Raw genomic sequence first — 18,131 nt, 5'->3', positions numbered from 1 at the left:
CGTAGGTAATTGATGGAGTGCCTGTCAAATGCTTGCTCTGCCCGCTAATTGTTGCATAAGATAAATGTTGGATTCTGAAGGAGAGAGAGGTGTGGACTGTGAGGTGGGAGCCTGGGAGGGTAGGTGGGATTTGCATTGGTGGATGGGAGCATGTATCATAGAGGAGATGAATGCTATTCTTCAAACACACTCGCCCACAAAACATAGATAGGCCACCATCAGGGAAGGGCAGTGTCTTAGATAAGGTTTCGTAGAGCAGAGTCTTAGGTGTACATCCTTGTGAGAACAATTTTGAGGGTATGTGCTCCAAGTAAAACTGGTAAGGGAGAGAGAAAGGCAGAATGATGACCGGGAGGCAGCAAGGATGCCTCTCAGGTGCAGCGTAGCCTTGACCTACTATGCAGGACGAAGCATCCTGGTGGAGCCACACAGCTCCGGGTTCTGGTGGCCCTGCTCGGGCGAGGCAGCTCTGTCATCTGAGGGCATTCTTCCGAGAAGGGGCAGCTGTGCGCTTTAGCAGCTGACATTCCCAGAAGCAGGGGGTGGTAGTGGTGGTAGTGAGACTCTAGATGGGCTCCAGAGCTTCTACCAGCAGAAATGAGTAGCTCAGACTCTGCGGAGCTGAGGGTGGGAGATAAAGTTGGACTGGTTGCATGAGACTATAGTGGCAGCTATGGAGTGCCAGGCTGGGGAGTATGGGCTTTCTCCCACAGGTGACAGGTTGACAGCTGCTTTTACATGAATACCTCTATTACTCTGCTAGGGCTGCCGTACGGGGTGGTAGAAGTTCAAAGTCAAGGAGTCAGTGGAGTTGGCTTCATTCTGAGGACCCTCTCCTTGGTGTGCAAATGGTGGTCTTCTTCCTCTGTCCTCATGTGGTCTTCCCTCCATATATGTCTGTGTCTTAATCTTATGGGACACCAGTCATGTCAGATTGAGCCCACCCTAATGACTTCCATTTTAACTTAACCACCTCTTTAGAGACCCTATCTCCTAATACAGTCACATTCTGGGTACTGGGGGTGAGAATTTGAACACAGGAATTTTAGGGGACACAGTTCAGCCCATAATAACATCTAAACATAAGAACCACCAAAGGGAGGCTGCTGTATAAGGGTAGCTACAGGGCGATGTGGTCCTGGGCAAGGCTGGTGATGGGTGATTCAGTGAAAGAAAGACTAAGAATGCTGGAGGCCACTGGGAAGCACATCAGAAGGGCTCAGCAAGCAGCACAGCCTAGTGGTTATGAATGTGGCGCCTGAGTTGAACCACTTGAGTTCAGATCCCAGCTCTGCCACTTACTAGCTGTTGTGGGACCCTTAGTCAAGGTATGTAATCTTTCTAAGCCATGCTCTTCTCTTTAGTAGTGTTGACTATTCGAAAATGTTTTGGGGTAAGGGTGAGAAAGGCCAGCAAGGCTGGGGAGAAGCAAGTGTCCAATGTGACAGGGAACCTGTGTGGTGACAAAAATTGAAAGGTCAGAAAAGAGGCCATTTGGAAGGAAGAGATGTTAGGTATTTTGAGCATAATTGAGTTTGAGGCAATAGAGGAAAACTCACATGGTTATGTTCAGAACATGAGTGAAAATAATTTTTAAGTTCAGACTAGCGTTGGTCCCTTGACTTCTGGAAATTCACTTAAGAAGAGACACTGCGATGTTCTCTGGTTTGCCTACTTTCCTGCCAAGTCCCTCTAGCTGCAGTTTGGGGAAGAGGTGCTGGTGAGAGACAGAGACTCCTAATTTTGCTTGTGACACAGGGAGATAATTACTATCAAAATGCAGACACCATTTTATAGCTTAGCTACCAAGTGTTCTTGCGATGTGCCCAGGATATTTTCAGAATATAAACTGTGGTAGACAAATACTCTGCAGACTTAGTCCCCAGCCCTGGGGGTTTCTCTGTGTTCCATTCTTCATGATTCTTTGTGCCTGGGCACCCACCCTTCCCAGAAGAGAGCTCTAAGTTGTTCAACATCATTACTGTTGTCCTATCATAGAAAAGGCATTCACCACTCTGTTTTGATGCCACACTCCTGGGAAATGAGAGTTACTGATATAGAAGTAATTAACAATGTGTGTGTTTTCAGGGAGCATCAATTTTGTGGAAATGTTCTAGTTTACTTTTGCTTCTAAGATTTGGAGAATCTGGATCCTGGCCTCATGTTTTCAGATATGGTCCAAAATTGACATGTTGAGATGTCAATCAATTACAAATTGAGTAGAATTGATAGATTATGCATTAATGGCCACAGTTTAAAATATGGGGGTTCTACTCTGGAAGACTGAAAGCTCAGTCCCTGCCCCTGTGACTTGGTATCTCTCCTGAAAATGAGCTGTCCTCTGTGAATCTCCTGGTGGCCATGTCTATCTCCGTCACACTGGCTAGTCAGTCCTTTCAATCCTTAGAATCAGGTCACAGTTTCACTTCAGAGATCTCTTCCATTACAACCAGGCTGGATAGGGTTGAAGGGTACCTTTTTGTTTTCGTTTTTGTTTTTTTTGGTAGAGACGGGGCTTCATTATTTTCTCTAGGCTGATCTTGAACTCTCGAGCTCAAGTGATCTACCTGCCTCAGCCTCCCAAAGTGCTGGGATTATTACAGGTGTGTGCCCACATGCTGGGCCTAAGGGTACCTTTTTATGTCTGCCCAGGGCTTGGCACAGTCTCACTGGCCTTCACCAAATATTTCCCTGCCTTGACTCCAAGATTTCCTTGCTGTTCTTTACCAACCAGAAAAATCATTGTTGTCATTGTTAGATTGTAGAAGGTAAGATTGAAGTTCTCACATGAGATATTAAAAACCATGTCCTTTGAGACCAGTATCATAGTTCAAATTCAGCCATGTGGATTTGAAGTTAAGATTAACTCGTATATATGAATGCATATATGTATAAATAGTACTAAAATAAACGGTATAAGGTTGTGTATTTTCTATGGGAAAGCAGTGTCCTAAGTTGTTTACATGTGTTATCTTACTTAATTCTCACAGCCACCCTATGTTGGTACTATCCTTGTCCCTATTTATTCTCATTTTATAGATGGGGCACAGAGACATTGTGTGACTTGCTCAACAATAAACAGCTAATAAGGGCTGAGCGTGGTGGTTCACACCTGTAATCCCAGCACTTTGGGAGGCTGAGGTGGGCGGATCACCTGTGGTCAGGAGTTTGAGACTAGCCTGGCCAACATGGCAAAACGCCATCTCTACTAAACATACAAAAATTAGCTGGGTGTGGTGGCACGCACCTGTAATCCCAGCTACTTGGGAGGCTGAGGTAGGAGAATCACTTGAACCCAGGAGGCACAGGTTGCAGTGAGCCGAGATGGCACCACTGTGCTCCAGCCTGGGAGACAGAGGCAGACTCCATCTTAAAAAAAAAAAAAAAAAAAAAAAAAAAAAAAAAAAAAAAAAAGGGCAGGTAGTAAGTCTAGCCAGGATCACATCCAGAGTTCCAAGCAATACTCCTAGTCAATAGTAGCACTGCTACTGATTGCTTTTTCTTTTCTTTTCTTTCTTTTTTTTTTTTTTTTTTTTTTTTTTTTGAGACAGAGTCTCACTCTATTACCCAGGCTGGAGTGCAGTGGTATACTCTTCGCTCACTGCAACTTCTGCCTCCTGGGCTCAAGCAATCCTCCCATCTCATCATCCCAAGTAGCTGGGACTACAGGCGTGTGCCACCACGCCTGGCTAATTTTTATATTTTTTTCGTAGGGGCTGGGTTTTGCCATGTTGCCCAGGCTGGTCTCGAAGTCCTGAGCTCAAGCAATCCATTGTCCACCTTGGCCTCCCAAAGTGCTGCGATAACAGGCAAGAACCGCCGTGCCCAGCCTTGCTAGTAATTTTCATGAACTAACTCATCTAATTCTCACTGCAGCTCTATGCAAGAGATATTATCAGTATCACTCCTTTACAGAGGAGGAAAGGGAGGCCACAGATGTTTAAGTGATTTGCTCAGAGCTAGAGTCATAACCCTGGCACCTGGCTCCTAAGCCTCTGCTTCTTGCCACTATACATCGTCATTCAAATCCCTCAGCTCATTCTAAGGTTTCAAAGAAGAATATAAGTTAAATATTGCGAATATCTGTAAACACATGAATGACCTCAGTCCCTGTTCAGACACGGGGTTGGTGTTGGTTTGGGGGAGGGGAAATGAACACCAAGAATCATCTCTGAATTGATCTCCACTCTTTGCATTGCTGTGTTACTCCTGTTTCAGACCTCACCTCCACCCACGACAACCCAGTCCCCTGAAAGCACTATGGATACCTCACTGAAGAAGGAGAAGTCAGCCATCCTGGATCTTTATATTCCTCCTCCGCCAGCTGTTCCCTACTCTCCCCGGTATGTTGCTGTCCATTGTCATGGTATGCTTGTCTCCTGTTGGTGTCGTTTGTAAATGGTGGTGTGAAAAGAGGATCTTGAGAGAGGAAGTTGCTGAGCCACAGTGTGACAGGGCTGAATCTGGAACTGCCGTTAAAAGTATGATCAGCCTTATTTTATAGGAGTGTAGGGACATATCTGGGTTCTGTGGGGCTTGAAGCTATACAGTTTGGTGGGGAGGGCCCTTTTGAGAAAAGAATATGGCAGTATTGGCTAGGTGTGGTGGCTCATACCTGTAATCCCAGCACTTTGGGTGGCTGAGGCGGGCAGATCACTTGAGCTCAGGAGTTCAAGACCAGCCTGGGCAACATGGTAAAACCTCATCTCTACAAAAAAATACAAAAATTAGCCGAGTTTGGTGGCAGATGCCTGTAGTCCCAGCTACTCAGGAGGTTGAGGCAGGAAAATCGCTTGAGCCTAGGAGGTGGAGGTTGCAGTGAGCAGAGTTTGTATCATTGCAGTCCAGCCTGGGTGACAGAGCGAGACCCTGTCTCAAAAAAGAAACAAAGAAGAGGATATAGCAATACCTTACTTTTGAAAAATGAATGAAAACGTGCTCTCCTGGGGCCTTGGAAGGGTCTGTTGGGGGCCCTGCAGGTTAAGTTTCATTAACTCCATGGTAAATTCATCTTGAGGGGGTAGATAATAAGTATTTCTGTGAGATTAATGAGAGTTGCAGCTTGATTTTGCTGAGAAAGATGTGTTCTTCATAGAACTTGAAAAAAAACCTATGTGGCCAGGTATGGTATCTCACGCCAATATTTCCAGCACTTTGGAAGGCCAGTTCAGAGGATTGCTTGAGCCCAGAAGTTCAAGACCAGCCTGGGGAATATAGTGAGGCCCCATCTCTACAAAAAATTTAAAAAATTAGCTGGGTGTGGTTGTGTGCGCCCGTGGTCCTAGCTACTCAGGAGGCTGAGGTGGTAGGATCACTGGAGCCCAGGAGGTCGAGGCTGCAGTACAATACACCATGATCGTACCACTGCACTCCAGCCTGGACAACAGAGTGAGACCTAGTCTCAAAAACAAAAAAACAAAAAACAGAAAAACCCAGACCTTGTGAGTGTAGGTATGAACATTTCGTGTGTGTGTGTGTGTGTGTGTGTGTGTGTGTGTGTGTGTGTGTGTGTACCATAAATTCTTAAAAAGATAGTTGCTTCCTTCATGGCTAACTTAAATACTGTATGGTATAATGAGGGTGGTATATAGAGTGTACAGGATGATTTAGGTGTGATCTAGGCTTATTTTTATCAACTCACATATTTATATATGTTGATAAAACTAGACAATCTGGCTCATTTATTCAGCATATCTTTCCTGAGTATTGGGTCTGGGTTACCCTCTGACACAAAACAGACTCGGTCTTTGACCCTACAGAACTGCCAGGGTCTTATCAATAATTCAAGCATATATTGAGAAATATATGATTAGGCTATAATATTTCATAAAACAAAGTTCAGGCTGGATTTTATTACAGTGACATTTTACTTTCTATCAGAATTTTTTGTTTGTTGGTTTTCATTTGAAGCTGAGGTATTTGCTTCATTGTATTTCTTCTGCATTGGGTGCAGAGATTCAACATTGTTTTCCATTTCCTTGAGTCTTGGCTTACTCAGAACTTATTATAGCGTGTAGAGAATGTACCTCAGGTGATCGGGGCATTCTGGTTTGCAGGATCTTAAGTGTGTTTAAAGTTACAGGTAGTCTTTCCCTCTGCATATAGAGAGCATGACATTCCACTACTAATGTGTGGATTGTTCTATCAGAAACTGGAGGAAGGCGCCCTCCCTTGATCCAGAATATTCTTGTCTGGGTTCCTGGAGTAGTGGCAAGAAAAGGGGTGCTGTGTACATAGTGAGAAATAAAGGAACCTGGGGCTAGAAGGAGAGCTGGATTAAACTGCTTGGGAAGACGCTTTTGAGAGTGCACACACACCACTCCTGAAGGATTTTCTGAGGAATGAAAAATGGGAATGGATTACTGAGAAACAAGTCATGAGTCATGAAAGCTTTGTGAATGGGGAGTTATATGCCCGGTTTAAAGGTATGGAAGGAGATATATATGCGGGTGGGAGGGGTAGGTGGATGCCATTCCACCTGGGAATACCACACACAGACATGGCTGATTAGTAGATTGCTTTGGGACTCAGTTGATTCTGTATTTTGTCTAGCAGTTTTTGTCCTGATTTGCCTAATGGAATTTACCAAGTGCAAAAAAACTAAGCAGCTGGTAACTTGGACTCAAATTAATCCTACACTTTAAACTGACATGTAGATAGAATTAGAATGGAATCAGTGATCCAACTTTTGCTGGTTTTTGTAGTATTTGGTTCAGAAAAGAATCACTCTCCATTGGTTACTATAAAGGTTCCTTTGTATCTTTTGACATGGTTTTCAAATCTAACAACTTCATAATATATCAAGTCTTTTTTGCTGGATTTTGGCAAAGATCCGACTCTTGGCATGAGAAACGTGGTTCGCTAGAGCATACCTTAATGTGTGATTGCTGTAGTAAATAGGATATTCAGCTGCACACAGAAGCACAGGAAAACTAGAGCTGTCTTTTCAAAGGTATATTTGTTTGGATATTAAAAAAAACCCTGCATTTACTCTTCTTTTTTTTTTTTTTTTTGAGATGGAGTCTCGCTCCATTGCCCAGGCTGGAGTGCAGTGGCATGATCTCAGCTCACTGTAACCTCCGCCTCCTGGGTTCAAGCACTTCTCCTGTCTCGGTCTCCCATGTAGCTCCTGCCACCACACCTGGCTAATTTTTGTATTTTTAGTAGAGATGGGGTTTCACCTTGTTTGTCAGGCTGGTCTTGAACTCCTGACCTCAGGTGATCCACCTGCCTTGGCCTCTCAAAGTGCTGGGATTACAGGCGGGAGCCGCTGTGTCCGGCCTGCATTTATTCTTATTTCATCACGTCATGGTATTTTGCTTATTTAATAGGATCTGTATGTATTTGAGCGGCAGCTGGGGTTGACAAAAGGAATGCTTTTCCTCCAGTGGAAAAGGAGAATTTAAATTATCTTCTGTGTGCCGGAGGTGGCAGCACTGCTGGAATTCTTCAGTATGAGAACATCTTTGTAAACAACTTAATTATTGTCCATATTATCTTCCAGGGATGAGAATGGCAGTTTTGTTTATGGAGGGTCCAGTAAGTGCAAACAACCATTGCCTGGTCCTAAGGGTTCAGAGTCCCCGAATTCCTTCTTGGACCAGGAAAGCCGGAGACGAAGATTCACCATTGCAGACTCGGATCAGTTGCCTGGGTACTCGGTGGAAACCAATATTCTGCCCACAAAAATGAGAGAGAAAACACCATCTTATGGTAAGTTTCGAGTGTTTGTTTTGTTCTGCCGTCGGCCTTGACTTCTCCTCCCCACCCCCTGCCTTAGTTGGAACTGGTGGATGAATTTGGCAGACTTTAAGAGTAATCTGAGGAAAACATAAACCTCAATGAAATTCTAAGTATGAGACCTTTATTCATCTCTCTCAAGCGGATCCTTGTTGAGTCATTACTCTGCCTGGCATCAAAGCCCAACTGGGTGAGATCATGTTACAGTTTTAACTTTCAGTGCCTGGGTTTTAGCTTTGGAGTTGCTTTGCTCTGTAGACTCACAGGCTCAAGTTTAATGTGCCTCTATCTTAGTAGCACTCTATTTCCTGCTATGGAAATACAGTGCTTTAAAATACTTTTATTTTAAAATTTGTTATTGCTTGTGTCTAAGTGGGTGTGATATTGTGAGGTCTAAGTTATACATAAAGGGAAGGGTTCACTGAAGTTCCAGAACTCATCAAACTTGTCACCTTCTTTCTCGTCCCTCTGAAGGCAAGCCGCGGCCTTTGTCCATGCCTGCTGATGGGAACTGGATGGGGATTGTGGACCCTTTTGCCAGACCTCGAGGTCATGGCAGGAAAGGTACGTTTAATCCAAGCAAACCAAGGAACAGCAAATGGGGAGTGAACAGACCCAGGGCCTGGTTTCACCTCTATTTCTAAATGTGTTATAATAAGTAGACTGAGTACTTGGCCTTTCTGAGTCCCGTTTTCTCATCTGTAAAATTAGGACTGCTGAAGATCTTTAAGATCCTACTTATTTCTAGAATGGCAAACTTATATAATCCTAGTTAGTGATTGTAAATATCCTAATTAGCATTGAGTGCTGTAAAAAGGCTATAGACTTTAACGGTCTAATTTTTATTCATTTATTTTTTAGAGACAGGATCTTGCTCTGTTACACAGGCTGGAGTGCAGTGGCGTGATCATGCCTCACTACAGCCTTGAGCTCCTGGACTCAAGTGATCCTCCTGCCTCAGCCTCCTGAGTAGCAGGGACTACAGGTGCACGCCACCACGGCTGGCTAATTTTTTTTTTTTTTGGTAGAGACGGAGTCTCAATATGTTGTCCAGGCTGGTCTCAAACTCCTAGCTGTAAGTGGTCTTCCTGCCTCAGCCTCCCAAAGTGCTGGAATTATGGGGATGTGCCACCATACCCAGCCAATAGTCTAATTTTTTAATGAATAGAAATAAATTATTCATTAAACAATCTTTTTCAAAATTTATTTTTAAAAATTGAGATGGGGTCTTACTATGTTGCCCAGGCTGGCCTTGAACTCCTGGGTTCAAGTGATCCTCCCACTTCAGCTTCCTGAATAGCTGGTGTTACAGACGTGTGCCACCATGCCCAGCTTTCATTAAACAATCTCATTCTAAATTTTGTTGCTTTTATTTTTGGAGTCTGTTTGATTTCTGATGAACAAACATGGATTTTTTTTCTTCCAAGTCCTTCTTATGTTAGAAGGCAGTTACTATTTGAAAAGAAATTTGTGTTTAATTCACCCTGTAATCAAAGTCCCTGGTTATTATGCTGGTCTTGAGTGAAAAGTTTTAAAACATTCTCATTTTATTGCCAGATTGCATTTGATTGTCATCATTGGCAGAACATTATAACATTGTTTTTGCAGTTGTTGAAACAAAGGGCAGTTGAAAAGTTAAAGTACAATAGGCTTTAGATAGTAAAAGGAAGAAGAAAAAATTCTGGAGGCCTAACCTTCCAAAGGGATTGATTGACCCCTGACCCTTTCTAGGGATTTGGTAAAGTTTGTCACCTAAGTACCCATATCACCTGTATTATGCTAAAGTGAAGAAGGGAAAGATGCCTGGGTACCTACCATTCAGGATCCCCTTAGTTAACGTGTGAGTATCCATGGAGCAGTCAGCAGGTGGCAGGGCTGTCCTTTGTTTAGATTTAGACACGTTAACATCTTCCTTGCCGTTCTTCTGAGCCAGGGTTGAGCCTTTTATTTATTTTATACATGGAGAGATGAAGTGTCAGGGTTATGGGGTGTGAAATTGGGAAATGGAAAAATACTTGTTCCCTCCACTCCTCCTTGCATATTTTTCTTACATGATTGTTTTGGAATAAAGGTATCTATCTATACACAGCCACTTAAAAAAATAGCAGTTTTATTGAGATATAACTCATTGCATGAAATTCAGCTTTTTAAAATATACAGTCAGGTGGGTTTTAGTATATTCACAGAGTTGTACCCCAGTTGCCACTATTCCAGAATGTTTTTGTCACTCCAAAAAGAAACCTTGTGCCTTTTAGCAGTCACTCCCAATTCCGTCCTTCTTCAGCCCCTGACAGGCACTCATCTACTTTGTGGATTTGCCTGTTCTGGACATTTCATATAAATAGACTTATGCAACTTGTGGCTTTTTGACAATGGGCACTTTTTCGATGTGACTGTTCCCCTTTCATTACAAAAGCAAAGCAAGTACATTGAAAAACATGGAAGGCATGAGAAAATAAAACTCAGCTGGAATCTGTTTCTCTGACCTAAGAAATAATCATTGTGAATGTTTCGTGTGATTTCCAGTTGTTCCTGTATTTACATTTATATACTTAGAAAAATGTGCAAAATGGGAGAAGTTGGCCAGGCGCGGTGGCTCACACCTGTAATCCCAGCACTTTGGGAGGCCAAGGCAGGCGGATCACGAGGTCAGCAGTTCGAGACCAGCCTGGCCAACATGGTGAAACCCCATCTCTGCTAAAAATACAAAAATTGGCCAGGTGTGGTGGTGGGCGCCTGTAATCTCAGCTATTCGGGAGGCTGAGGCAGGAGAATCGCTTGAACCTGGGAGGCGGAGGTTTCAGTGAGCCCAGACCTCACCATTGCACTCCAGCCTGGGCAACAGAGTGAGACTCCGTCTCAAAAAAAAGGGAGAAGTAAATATTCAATAATACTATGTAAAAATGAATATCATCGACACCATATTTGAAAAGAATATAGCCGTATTAGTATGCCATCTTATGGCTCTAGCGCCTATTTATTCAACGTTCCACTGTTGGAAATTTAGGTTTGGTTTTGTTTTTTTTTTTCAAATTCTAAAATTTGAAAAAGGCTAAAATTTTCTAAATTCTAAAATTTAGAAAACTTAGAATTTAGAAAATTTAGAAAATTCTAAAATTCAAATTCTAAAATTTGAAAAAGGTTTCAGTAGGCTAGGTGTGGTGGCTCATGCCTATAATCCCAACACTTTGGGACGCTGAGGCAGGTGGATTGCTTGGTCTCAGGATTTCGAGACCGGCTGGGTGTGGTTGTGCGCACCTGTAGTCCCAGCTACTTGGGAGGCTGAGGTGGGAGGATCGCTTGAGCCTGGGAGATGGAGGCTGCAACTAGCTGAGATGGCACCACTGCACTCCAGCCTGAATGACAGTGAGACCCTGTCTCAAAAAATAAAAAGAAGCATAAAAATAAATGTTTCAGTAAGCATCCATGAGTCCATAGATCTTTGCACATTTTGGGGTGTAGAATTTCTGCTTCACAAGGATGCTACATGTTACCAAAGTGTCCTGTATTTTAAGTTTCTATTCAGTTTCTTAACATTCCAGCCCCATCCCAGGGGGTCTGCTGGCAGTTAGGGCAGGATCACTCTTTTCCTTGTTGGGGAATGTCCCTGAATGCCCAGCTTGAATGCCCTGCATTAAACAATGCATAAACAGTTCGTGTTCAGCCATCGCGGGGCACTACACTCTATGGTCCCCACCCACTAAAGGAGACCCGTGTGCTACCTCTCAGGCGCTAGAGCAGCCTAAAGTATGAGGGACCCTTCCCGTTTCTGCTTCCAGAGCACCCATTGGTGGGCCCAGCCACAGGTGGGACCTTGTGGCCAATCCAGGGAGGAGAGCAGTAAAGGTATGGTGCCCACATTCAGGGTGGTGGCAGAAGTCTGGGCAGGCCGAGGGCCCTCCAAAGAGCACTGTGCAGGGGATTGTGATTTTTTTTTTTTTCTGGAGGGGACAGAGTCTCGCTCTGTCACCAGGCTGGAGTGCAGTGACGCGATCTTGGCTCACTGCAACCTCCGCCTCTCGGGTTCAAACGTTTCTCTGAGTAGCTGGGACTACAGGCGCCCGCCACCACGCCAGCCAATTTTTGTATTTTCAGTAGAGACGGGGTTTCACCATGTTGGCCAGGATGGTCTAGATCTCTTGACCTCGTGATCCACCCACCTCGACCTCCCAAAGTGCGGAGATTACAGGTGTGAGCTACCACGCCCGGCTGGGATTGTGACTTAATGGACTTTGTCTGGAAACAGGGGAGGATGCCCTTTGCCGGTATTTCAGTAACGAGCGGATTCCTCCGATCATTGAAGAGAGCTCCTCTCCCCCATACCGGTTCTCCAGACCCACGACCGAGCGGCATCTGGTCCGGGGTGCGGACTACATCCGAGGAAGCAGGTGCTACATCAACTCAGATCTCCACAGCAGCGCCACGATTCCATTCCAGGAGGAAGGGACCAAAAAGAAATCTGGCTCCTCAGCTACGAAGTCCTCGTCCGCAGAACCGTCCCTCCTGGTCAGCTGGTTTACGCGCCTCAAACTGTTGACTCACTGAGAGGGACCCTGCTCAGGCCACCTGCCTGGCTCCTGCCCCAAGTGCCTTGCTTTTACAGTGGACAGCCTCTTCTCGTTTCAGCCTCAGTATTATGTAGGGACCTTACGCAATTTCTTTTTTTTTGAAAAGTTATCTACTGCCCTTCTTGGAAGTTTGCAGGATTGGATGGGAACAAATTCAGAGGATCTTAGGTGCTGGCTTGTGGAGACAAAAGGAGGGAAATGGGTAGAGCCTGTTTGTCTTGCTTCCCCAGAGATAGAATGTGAAGACACGCGCTAGAAATCGCAGTCCTGGCCAGAGACGTTATGGTCATTGTGAGGGACTGGTGGCATTGTTCCTTTTTGAGGGGCTGGGGGGACTAAAATTGGTGGCTATTTTCACACAGATGTGTTGGTTTGTGGTCCAACTTCTGTATCTGAAAAAGCCAGTGAGAAAACATTTTTGATTTGATTTTTCTAAACTATCTACCATATTTTAAGTGTAGCAGCTTTGACTTTGCAATAATGTGGCAAGTATCTGATTTCTCCTTTGAGGCAGAGGTTTAAGTGTAGGCCTGTTACACTTGTTTGATACCTTTTTCATGACAGTCTCAGTATAGATCAGTTGGTACAGAAATACATGAACACATTTTGATAGGGCTTATTTCACACAAAGAAGTTTATGGTTATTTGTGTGGGGTGTTGTTGTTATATATTATTGTCTTTAAGGGAAAAGAAGCTATAAGATTCGCTGACAGCCAAAGTATCATTTAGAAAAGTGAAGCAACAAGATTTAGGTTGATGAAAGATACATCAGTTTGCATTTTGACCTGTTCAGTGTCTGTCTTCCAGCATGGTGTGTACAGTTCTTCAAAATTGTACACAGTTTGCTAATTAGAAATATCTTGGAAAGCCTCATGGTCACTAATTTTCAACTAGCATCAGGTATTTTGAAAACGTGTGTCTGGATATTAACTCTTGTTTAAACTGAATGTATGATATTTTGTTAGAATGGAAAAGTACTATCTTGTTAATTTAAGTATTTTAAATATAGTTGTATATTTTTCTTACTCTTAGTCACCTGTAATTGAAATATTTCTGTTTTGCGTCATACACGAAGCTAGTGAAAAAGAAAGTGCAAGGCATGTTCAGATGAGCAAGTGACTATCTTGGCTGTTGCCAGCAGGGCAGTATTGTTAAAAAAAAAATCAAAATAAACCCTCCTAAGCATTTTGGGATTTTATGGATTAGAAATGGAAGAACAGGAGAAGCATATGCAAAGTGAAATTGCACGAGGGGAATTTTCTGAGGTATCTTCCTAGGCAGAGCCGAAATCCCCTATTCCAAAATGCCCTTTCTCATACCACCGGAATTCTTGAGTTTGCTGAACTGCCTGGAATTCAGCCCATGAAAATCACTGGAGTTAGGAAACATCTTCCCTTTAAAATGCCTCCGGTGTGGTTAAAGGAACTAGCAACCACTCATGTATAATTACTGTGACTGAATTCAGTCAGGCTGGTTTTGTTTGTTTGTTTGTTTGTTTTTGAGATGGAGTCTCAATCTGTCACCCAGGCTGGAGTGCAGTGGCGCAATCTCAGCTCACTGCAACCTCCACCTTCCAGGTTCAAGCGATTCTCCTGCCTCAGCCTCCCATGTAGCTGGGATTATAGGTGCCTGCCACCATGCCTGGCTAATTTTTGTATTTTTAGTGGAGAAGGGGTTTCACCACGTTGGCCAGGCTGGTCTCAAACTCCCGACCTCAACTGATCTGCCGGCCTCAGCCTCCCAAAGTGCTGGGATTACAGGCATGAGCCACCACACGCGGCTCAGTCTGGCTGTTTTCCTCTCTACCTCTAAGACAACTGCCATGAAGATCTGGTATTTCGGCCTGGCGCAGTGGCTCATGCCTGTAATTCCAGAACTTTGGGAGGCCAAGGTGGGTGGATTACCTGGGGTCAGGAGTTCAAGACCAGCCTGGCCAACATGGTGAAACCCTGTCTCTACTAAAAATCAGCTTGGCGTGGTGGTGGGCACCTGTAGTCCCAGCTACTCGGGAGGCTGAGGCAGGAGAATCACTTGAACCCTGGAGGCGGAGGTTGTAGTGAGCCAAGATCAGGCCACTGCACTCCAGCCTGGGTGACAGAAGGAGACTCTGTCTCAAAAAAAAACAAAAAGAGAAAGATCTGGTATTTCATGGAGACCCAAGGGTGTTTGGCAGATGGAGAGAAGAGGCTTGCAGTTTGTGACCACAGGGTGTTCAGCACACTAGGGGGGTGGGGTGTGGGCTGGGGAGGTCTCGTGTAGGGCACTGGTGATGAGGAGGGAGCTGTGTACGAGGGGCGAGCCAGCCCTGCCTGTTTTACTCTTGTCTTGAGCTGGCTTTGTGCCCAGGAAGTGGGCGGCAACATCTCCTCTCACTCCCCAGATTGTGGGGAGAACTCTAAGAGCTGTGGTTCCGCTGGATAATGAGTTAAATCACTTTGGAGGCCTTAGCTGGCTGGTGAGCTCTTTTTCTGCGGGGAAAATGCCACTTGTGAATTGAACAGCCATCCTTTAAGTGAATATTCGGCAGTCAGTCTTCATTATAGGCAGTGGCCAACCAGATTGGTGCTTTTCAGCCTTTGTTCCCTGGAGTCCCGGGACCCGCGAGAGAAGTTCCTGGCTCCTCTACCTTCAGTCACCCTCCACAGCTTCATCTTTCTTTTTATTTGAGGTTTTCTCCTGAATTGTGTTTGAAAAATATATTGCTGCTAAAAAAAAAAAAAACACACACACACACAAAAAAAACCTTTGTAAACCTCTACTATGGACATACATAAATAATAGTTTAATATGGATTTCTTAGAAATTAATGGAAACTGCTTGCCTCAGTAGTAATCCAGGTTTAATTGTGGACGTGTGTTCACATATGAAGTTGCTTGATGATGCTTTTTGACAGGATTCTTTATTTTTATTTCTTTAAACTTTTCTTTTTTTTTTTTTTTTTTTTCTGAGACAGATTCTCACTCTGTCACCCAGGCTAGAGTGCAGTGGTACAATCTCAACTCACTGCAGCCTCTGCCTCCCAGGTTCAGGCAATTCTCCTGCCTCAGCCTCCCAAGTAGCTGGGATTACAGGTGCCCGCCACCACACCTGGCTAATTTTTGTATTTTTAGTAGAGATGGAGTTTCACCATGTTGGCCAGGCTGATCTTGAACTCCTTGACAGGATACTTTACAAGAGTGATTTTTAAAACTCTCCCAGACACAACTCAACACCTACCCCTATTATAATATTTTATAGCATCACTTTTCAATCTTCAAATGAAAATCATGGATGATAAAGCTTACCTTCACTCATAAAAACATCCCTCCATTTACTATTCTGAAATGAAACTAGCAGGTAATATAACCAGCCTCTAAAACATACCCATCAGTGATGTTCTAACGGAAACAGATAAGATATTTTATAATGAAATAATTATTTTTATATGTACATATTCTAGCATGGTTATATTACAAGATGTAATTAAACTACTAAGCAGGGCACATACTTTGTGTGTGTGTGTATAAATATAAATATATGAAAAATCACCATGAATGTGGTAGTTATCAATTCAGACCTGCTGCATTGGTAGTTCAATACCAGGAAAGGGGTTGATATCAGCAGTATGATTTTCTAAAATGTGGCCAATTCTTGATAAAGTTCTAGGCATACCTAGTTTGTAATGGCTTCACTCATATAGTGCTTGCTGTGTGCCTGGCATTGTTCTAATACCTTTCTAATAAATCTATGAGGTGAGTACTGCTGTTAGTCCCGTTTTACATATGAGGGAGTTACCCAGGTTATGTGCTAGTCATCCTGGTTATGTGCTAATAATGGCAGAGCTGGGATTAAAATGAAAGCAGCCTGGCTCTGGCTTTCTTGCTCATAATCACTCAGTATATAGGCTTCCTTCCATTTATAGAATTCTCTCATTGCATTCTTGAAAAATCCAAAGCATATTAAAACTGGGCTGAAAATTCTCTGTGTGTTTGTATATAAAATGAAATGAGATCATAGATTTGTTATTGTAAACTGAGTTTCCATCTATATGAATATTTGGCGGGGCAATTGAAAGTTGTGTTGATGAGTCAGTTCTTTGTTGTGAGGGCTGTAAGCTGCAGGGCTTGTGTATCACGCATGCTCCAACAGGTTAAATCTCAGTAGCGGCCGCCCATCAGTGGCGCCCCTAATGTGCTCACATTTCCAAAACTGCCTCTTGGGCGGAGGTGGGGGAGGGTACCATCTCTTTCAGAACAAGTATTTTAAAAGAAATCCTGTATCTTCCTTAAGTAGTATTTCAGTCTATATATTTGTCCATTTCCTATCTCTGCTTCTCTCTCAGTTCTTTCCCCACCAAACCTGAAATTTCAGAATCTATTTTGTGGGCTTTTTAAATTTTTTCCCTGGAAGACCATGAACATTCCTCTTTAGGTTGTTAGTATTGCAGCAAACCCTGAGGTATTGACACAAAACTTTTCATCTGCCAAAGAGCTCGAGTAAGTAAATCTGTCTGACATTTGAATGTCACCAGCAAAGCATGAGACTCATGCTGCCTTTTGCCACCATAGGCATGAATGGTATGGAGAAGTAGGCCTGACTTGTTTTCTCCTATTGTAGATGAGATTAGTTTTGTAGACCATTAGTTCACATTTTGCTCCTACACTTGTGCATAAAATCACTGCATCATTTCCGTGGGGATGAGACTACTGCAAGCTACTTCTTTGGAGATTCTGTGGAAGATGGACATCTTAAAAGTAAACTACTTTTGGTATGGCCGCTCATTGGCTTGGCCAGTGATACTTGATGTTATTTATTTTGTGAGTTACTCTGTGTCTTAATCAGCTCAGGCTGCAATAACAAAATACCATACACTGGGTAGCCTAAATGACAGAAATTTCTCACTGTTCTGGAGGCTGGGAAGTCCAAGATCAAGGTGAGTTCCTGGTGAGCACCCTTACCCTGGTTTGCTGATAGCCATCATCTTCCCATTGCATCCTTACATGGCAGAGAGAAAGAAAGGAAGCAAGCAAGCTCTCCTTTCCCTTCTTGTGAGGGCGCTAATATTCATGAGGGCTCCACCCTCAGGACCTACTCACTTCCCAAAGGCCCACTTATGGTATTAGCTCCACCTCCTAATACCATTGCTTTGGAGATTAGGGTTTCAACAGATGAATTTTGGGAGGACATAAACATGCAATCCATAGCACTCTGCTTTTGTATGTTTTTCAAACCTTTCATGCTAATCAGCTGGAAGGTGAATATTTTAAAATCTATTTTAAAACTGGCTTAAGGAGCACACAAAAGCTGATTTCTGATGTTTCTTCCAATACGTGGAAAATTTTGCATGATGTATTAACCCTAGTTAGGGTCCCTCAACCCCAGTTGAGGACCTCAACACACATTTGGTAATACCTGAGGGAATTTAAATATATATTTTATAGCCTATAGCATTTGAAATTAGAAAAAAATTAGTCTCTTTACTGTAAAATTTACCTTTTAATTATTTGGAAATTTCACAATTGCCAAGTTTCAACTTAAAGTTTCTATTTATTTGGGGCCAGAATTGTTGCCAGAAGTGTGCTAATTTGACAAAGGGTACCTTTTACATAAGTAAAGGAAAAAGTGATTACATCATGTTCAGACCTGCTAGAGGGCCTTGTTTTTCCTCTAGTTTTAGGGGTGTGGAGTCTGTCCCAAACCCTATATATGTGTGCATGTGTGTATATAAAAGACAAATTTTTTATACTCAAAAATTTGTCTTAAATAATGGCCTATGGCCTACTGATTTGGATAGAGGAGAGAAATTTTGTCTATAAGCAACAAAAAATGCTACACAGCCAGGAG

The 18,131-nt window shown here is 43.3% G+C and overlaps 1 protein-coding gene across 4 annotated transcripts in view; it reads left to right on the top strand.

Annotated features, from left to right (window-relative positions):
* CNKSR3 (CNKSR family member 3) overlaps positions 1-13,339 on the top strand; it is a 106,893-nt gene extending 93,554 nt beyond the window's left edge. For 3 of the 4 annotated variants that reach the window (XM_034963107.3, XM_034963111.3, XM_034963110.3), the window contains exons 10-13: positions 4,219-4,343; positions 7,505-7,713; positions 8,215-8,304; positions 11,987-13,339. In XM_034963107.3, coding sequence (XP_034818998.3) covers positions 4,219-4,343; positions 7,505-7,713; positions 8,215-8,304; positions 11,987-12,285 — 723 coding nt within the window. In that variant the 3' untranslated portion in view covers positions 12,286-13,339. The remainder of the gene's footprint in view (positions 1-4,218; positions 4,344-7,504; positions 7,714-8,214; positions 8,305-11,986) is intronic. The other variant, XM_034963112.3, reaches the window with a different exon arrangement.
* Positions 13,340-18,131: the final 4,792 nt, after the last annotated feature.

The sequence above is a fragment of the Pan paniscus genome, chromosome 5 (genome assembly GCF_029289425.2).
Source record: "Pan paniscus chromosome 5, NHGRI_mPanPan1-v2.0_pri, whole genome shotgun sequence".
Lineage (NCBI taxonomy): Eukaryota > Metazoa > Chordata > Mammalia > Primates > Hominidae > Pan > Pan paniscus.
The sequence above is the reverse complement of the archived record's forward strand: the minus strand, read 5'-3'. Positions and strand labels throughout refer to the sequence as shown.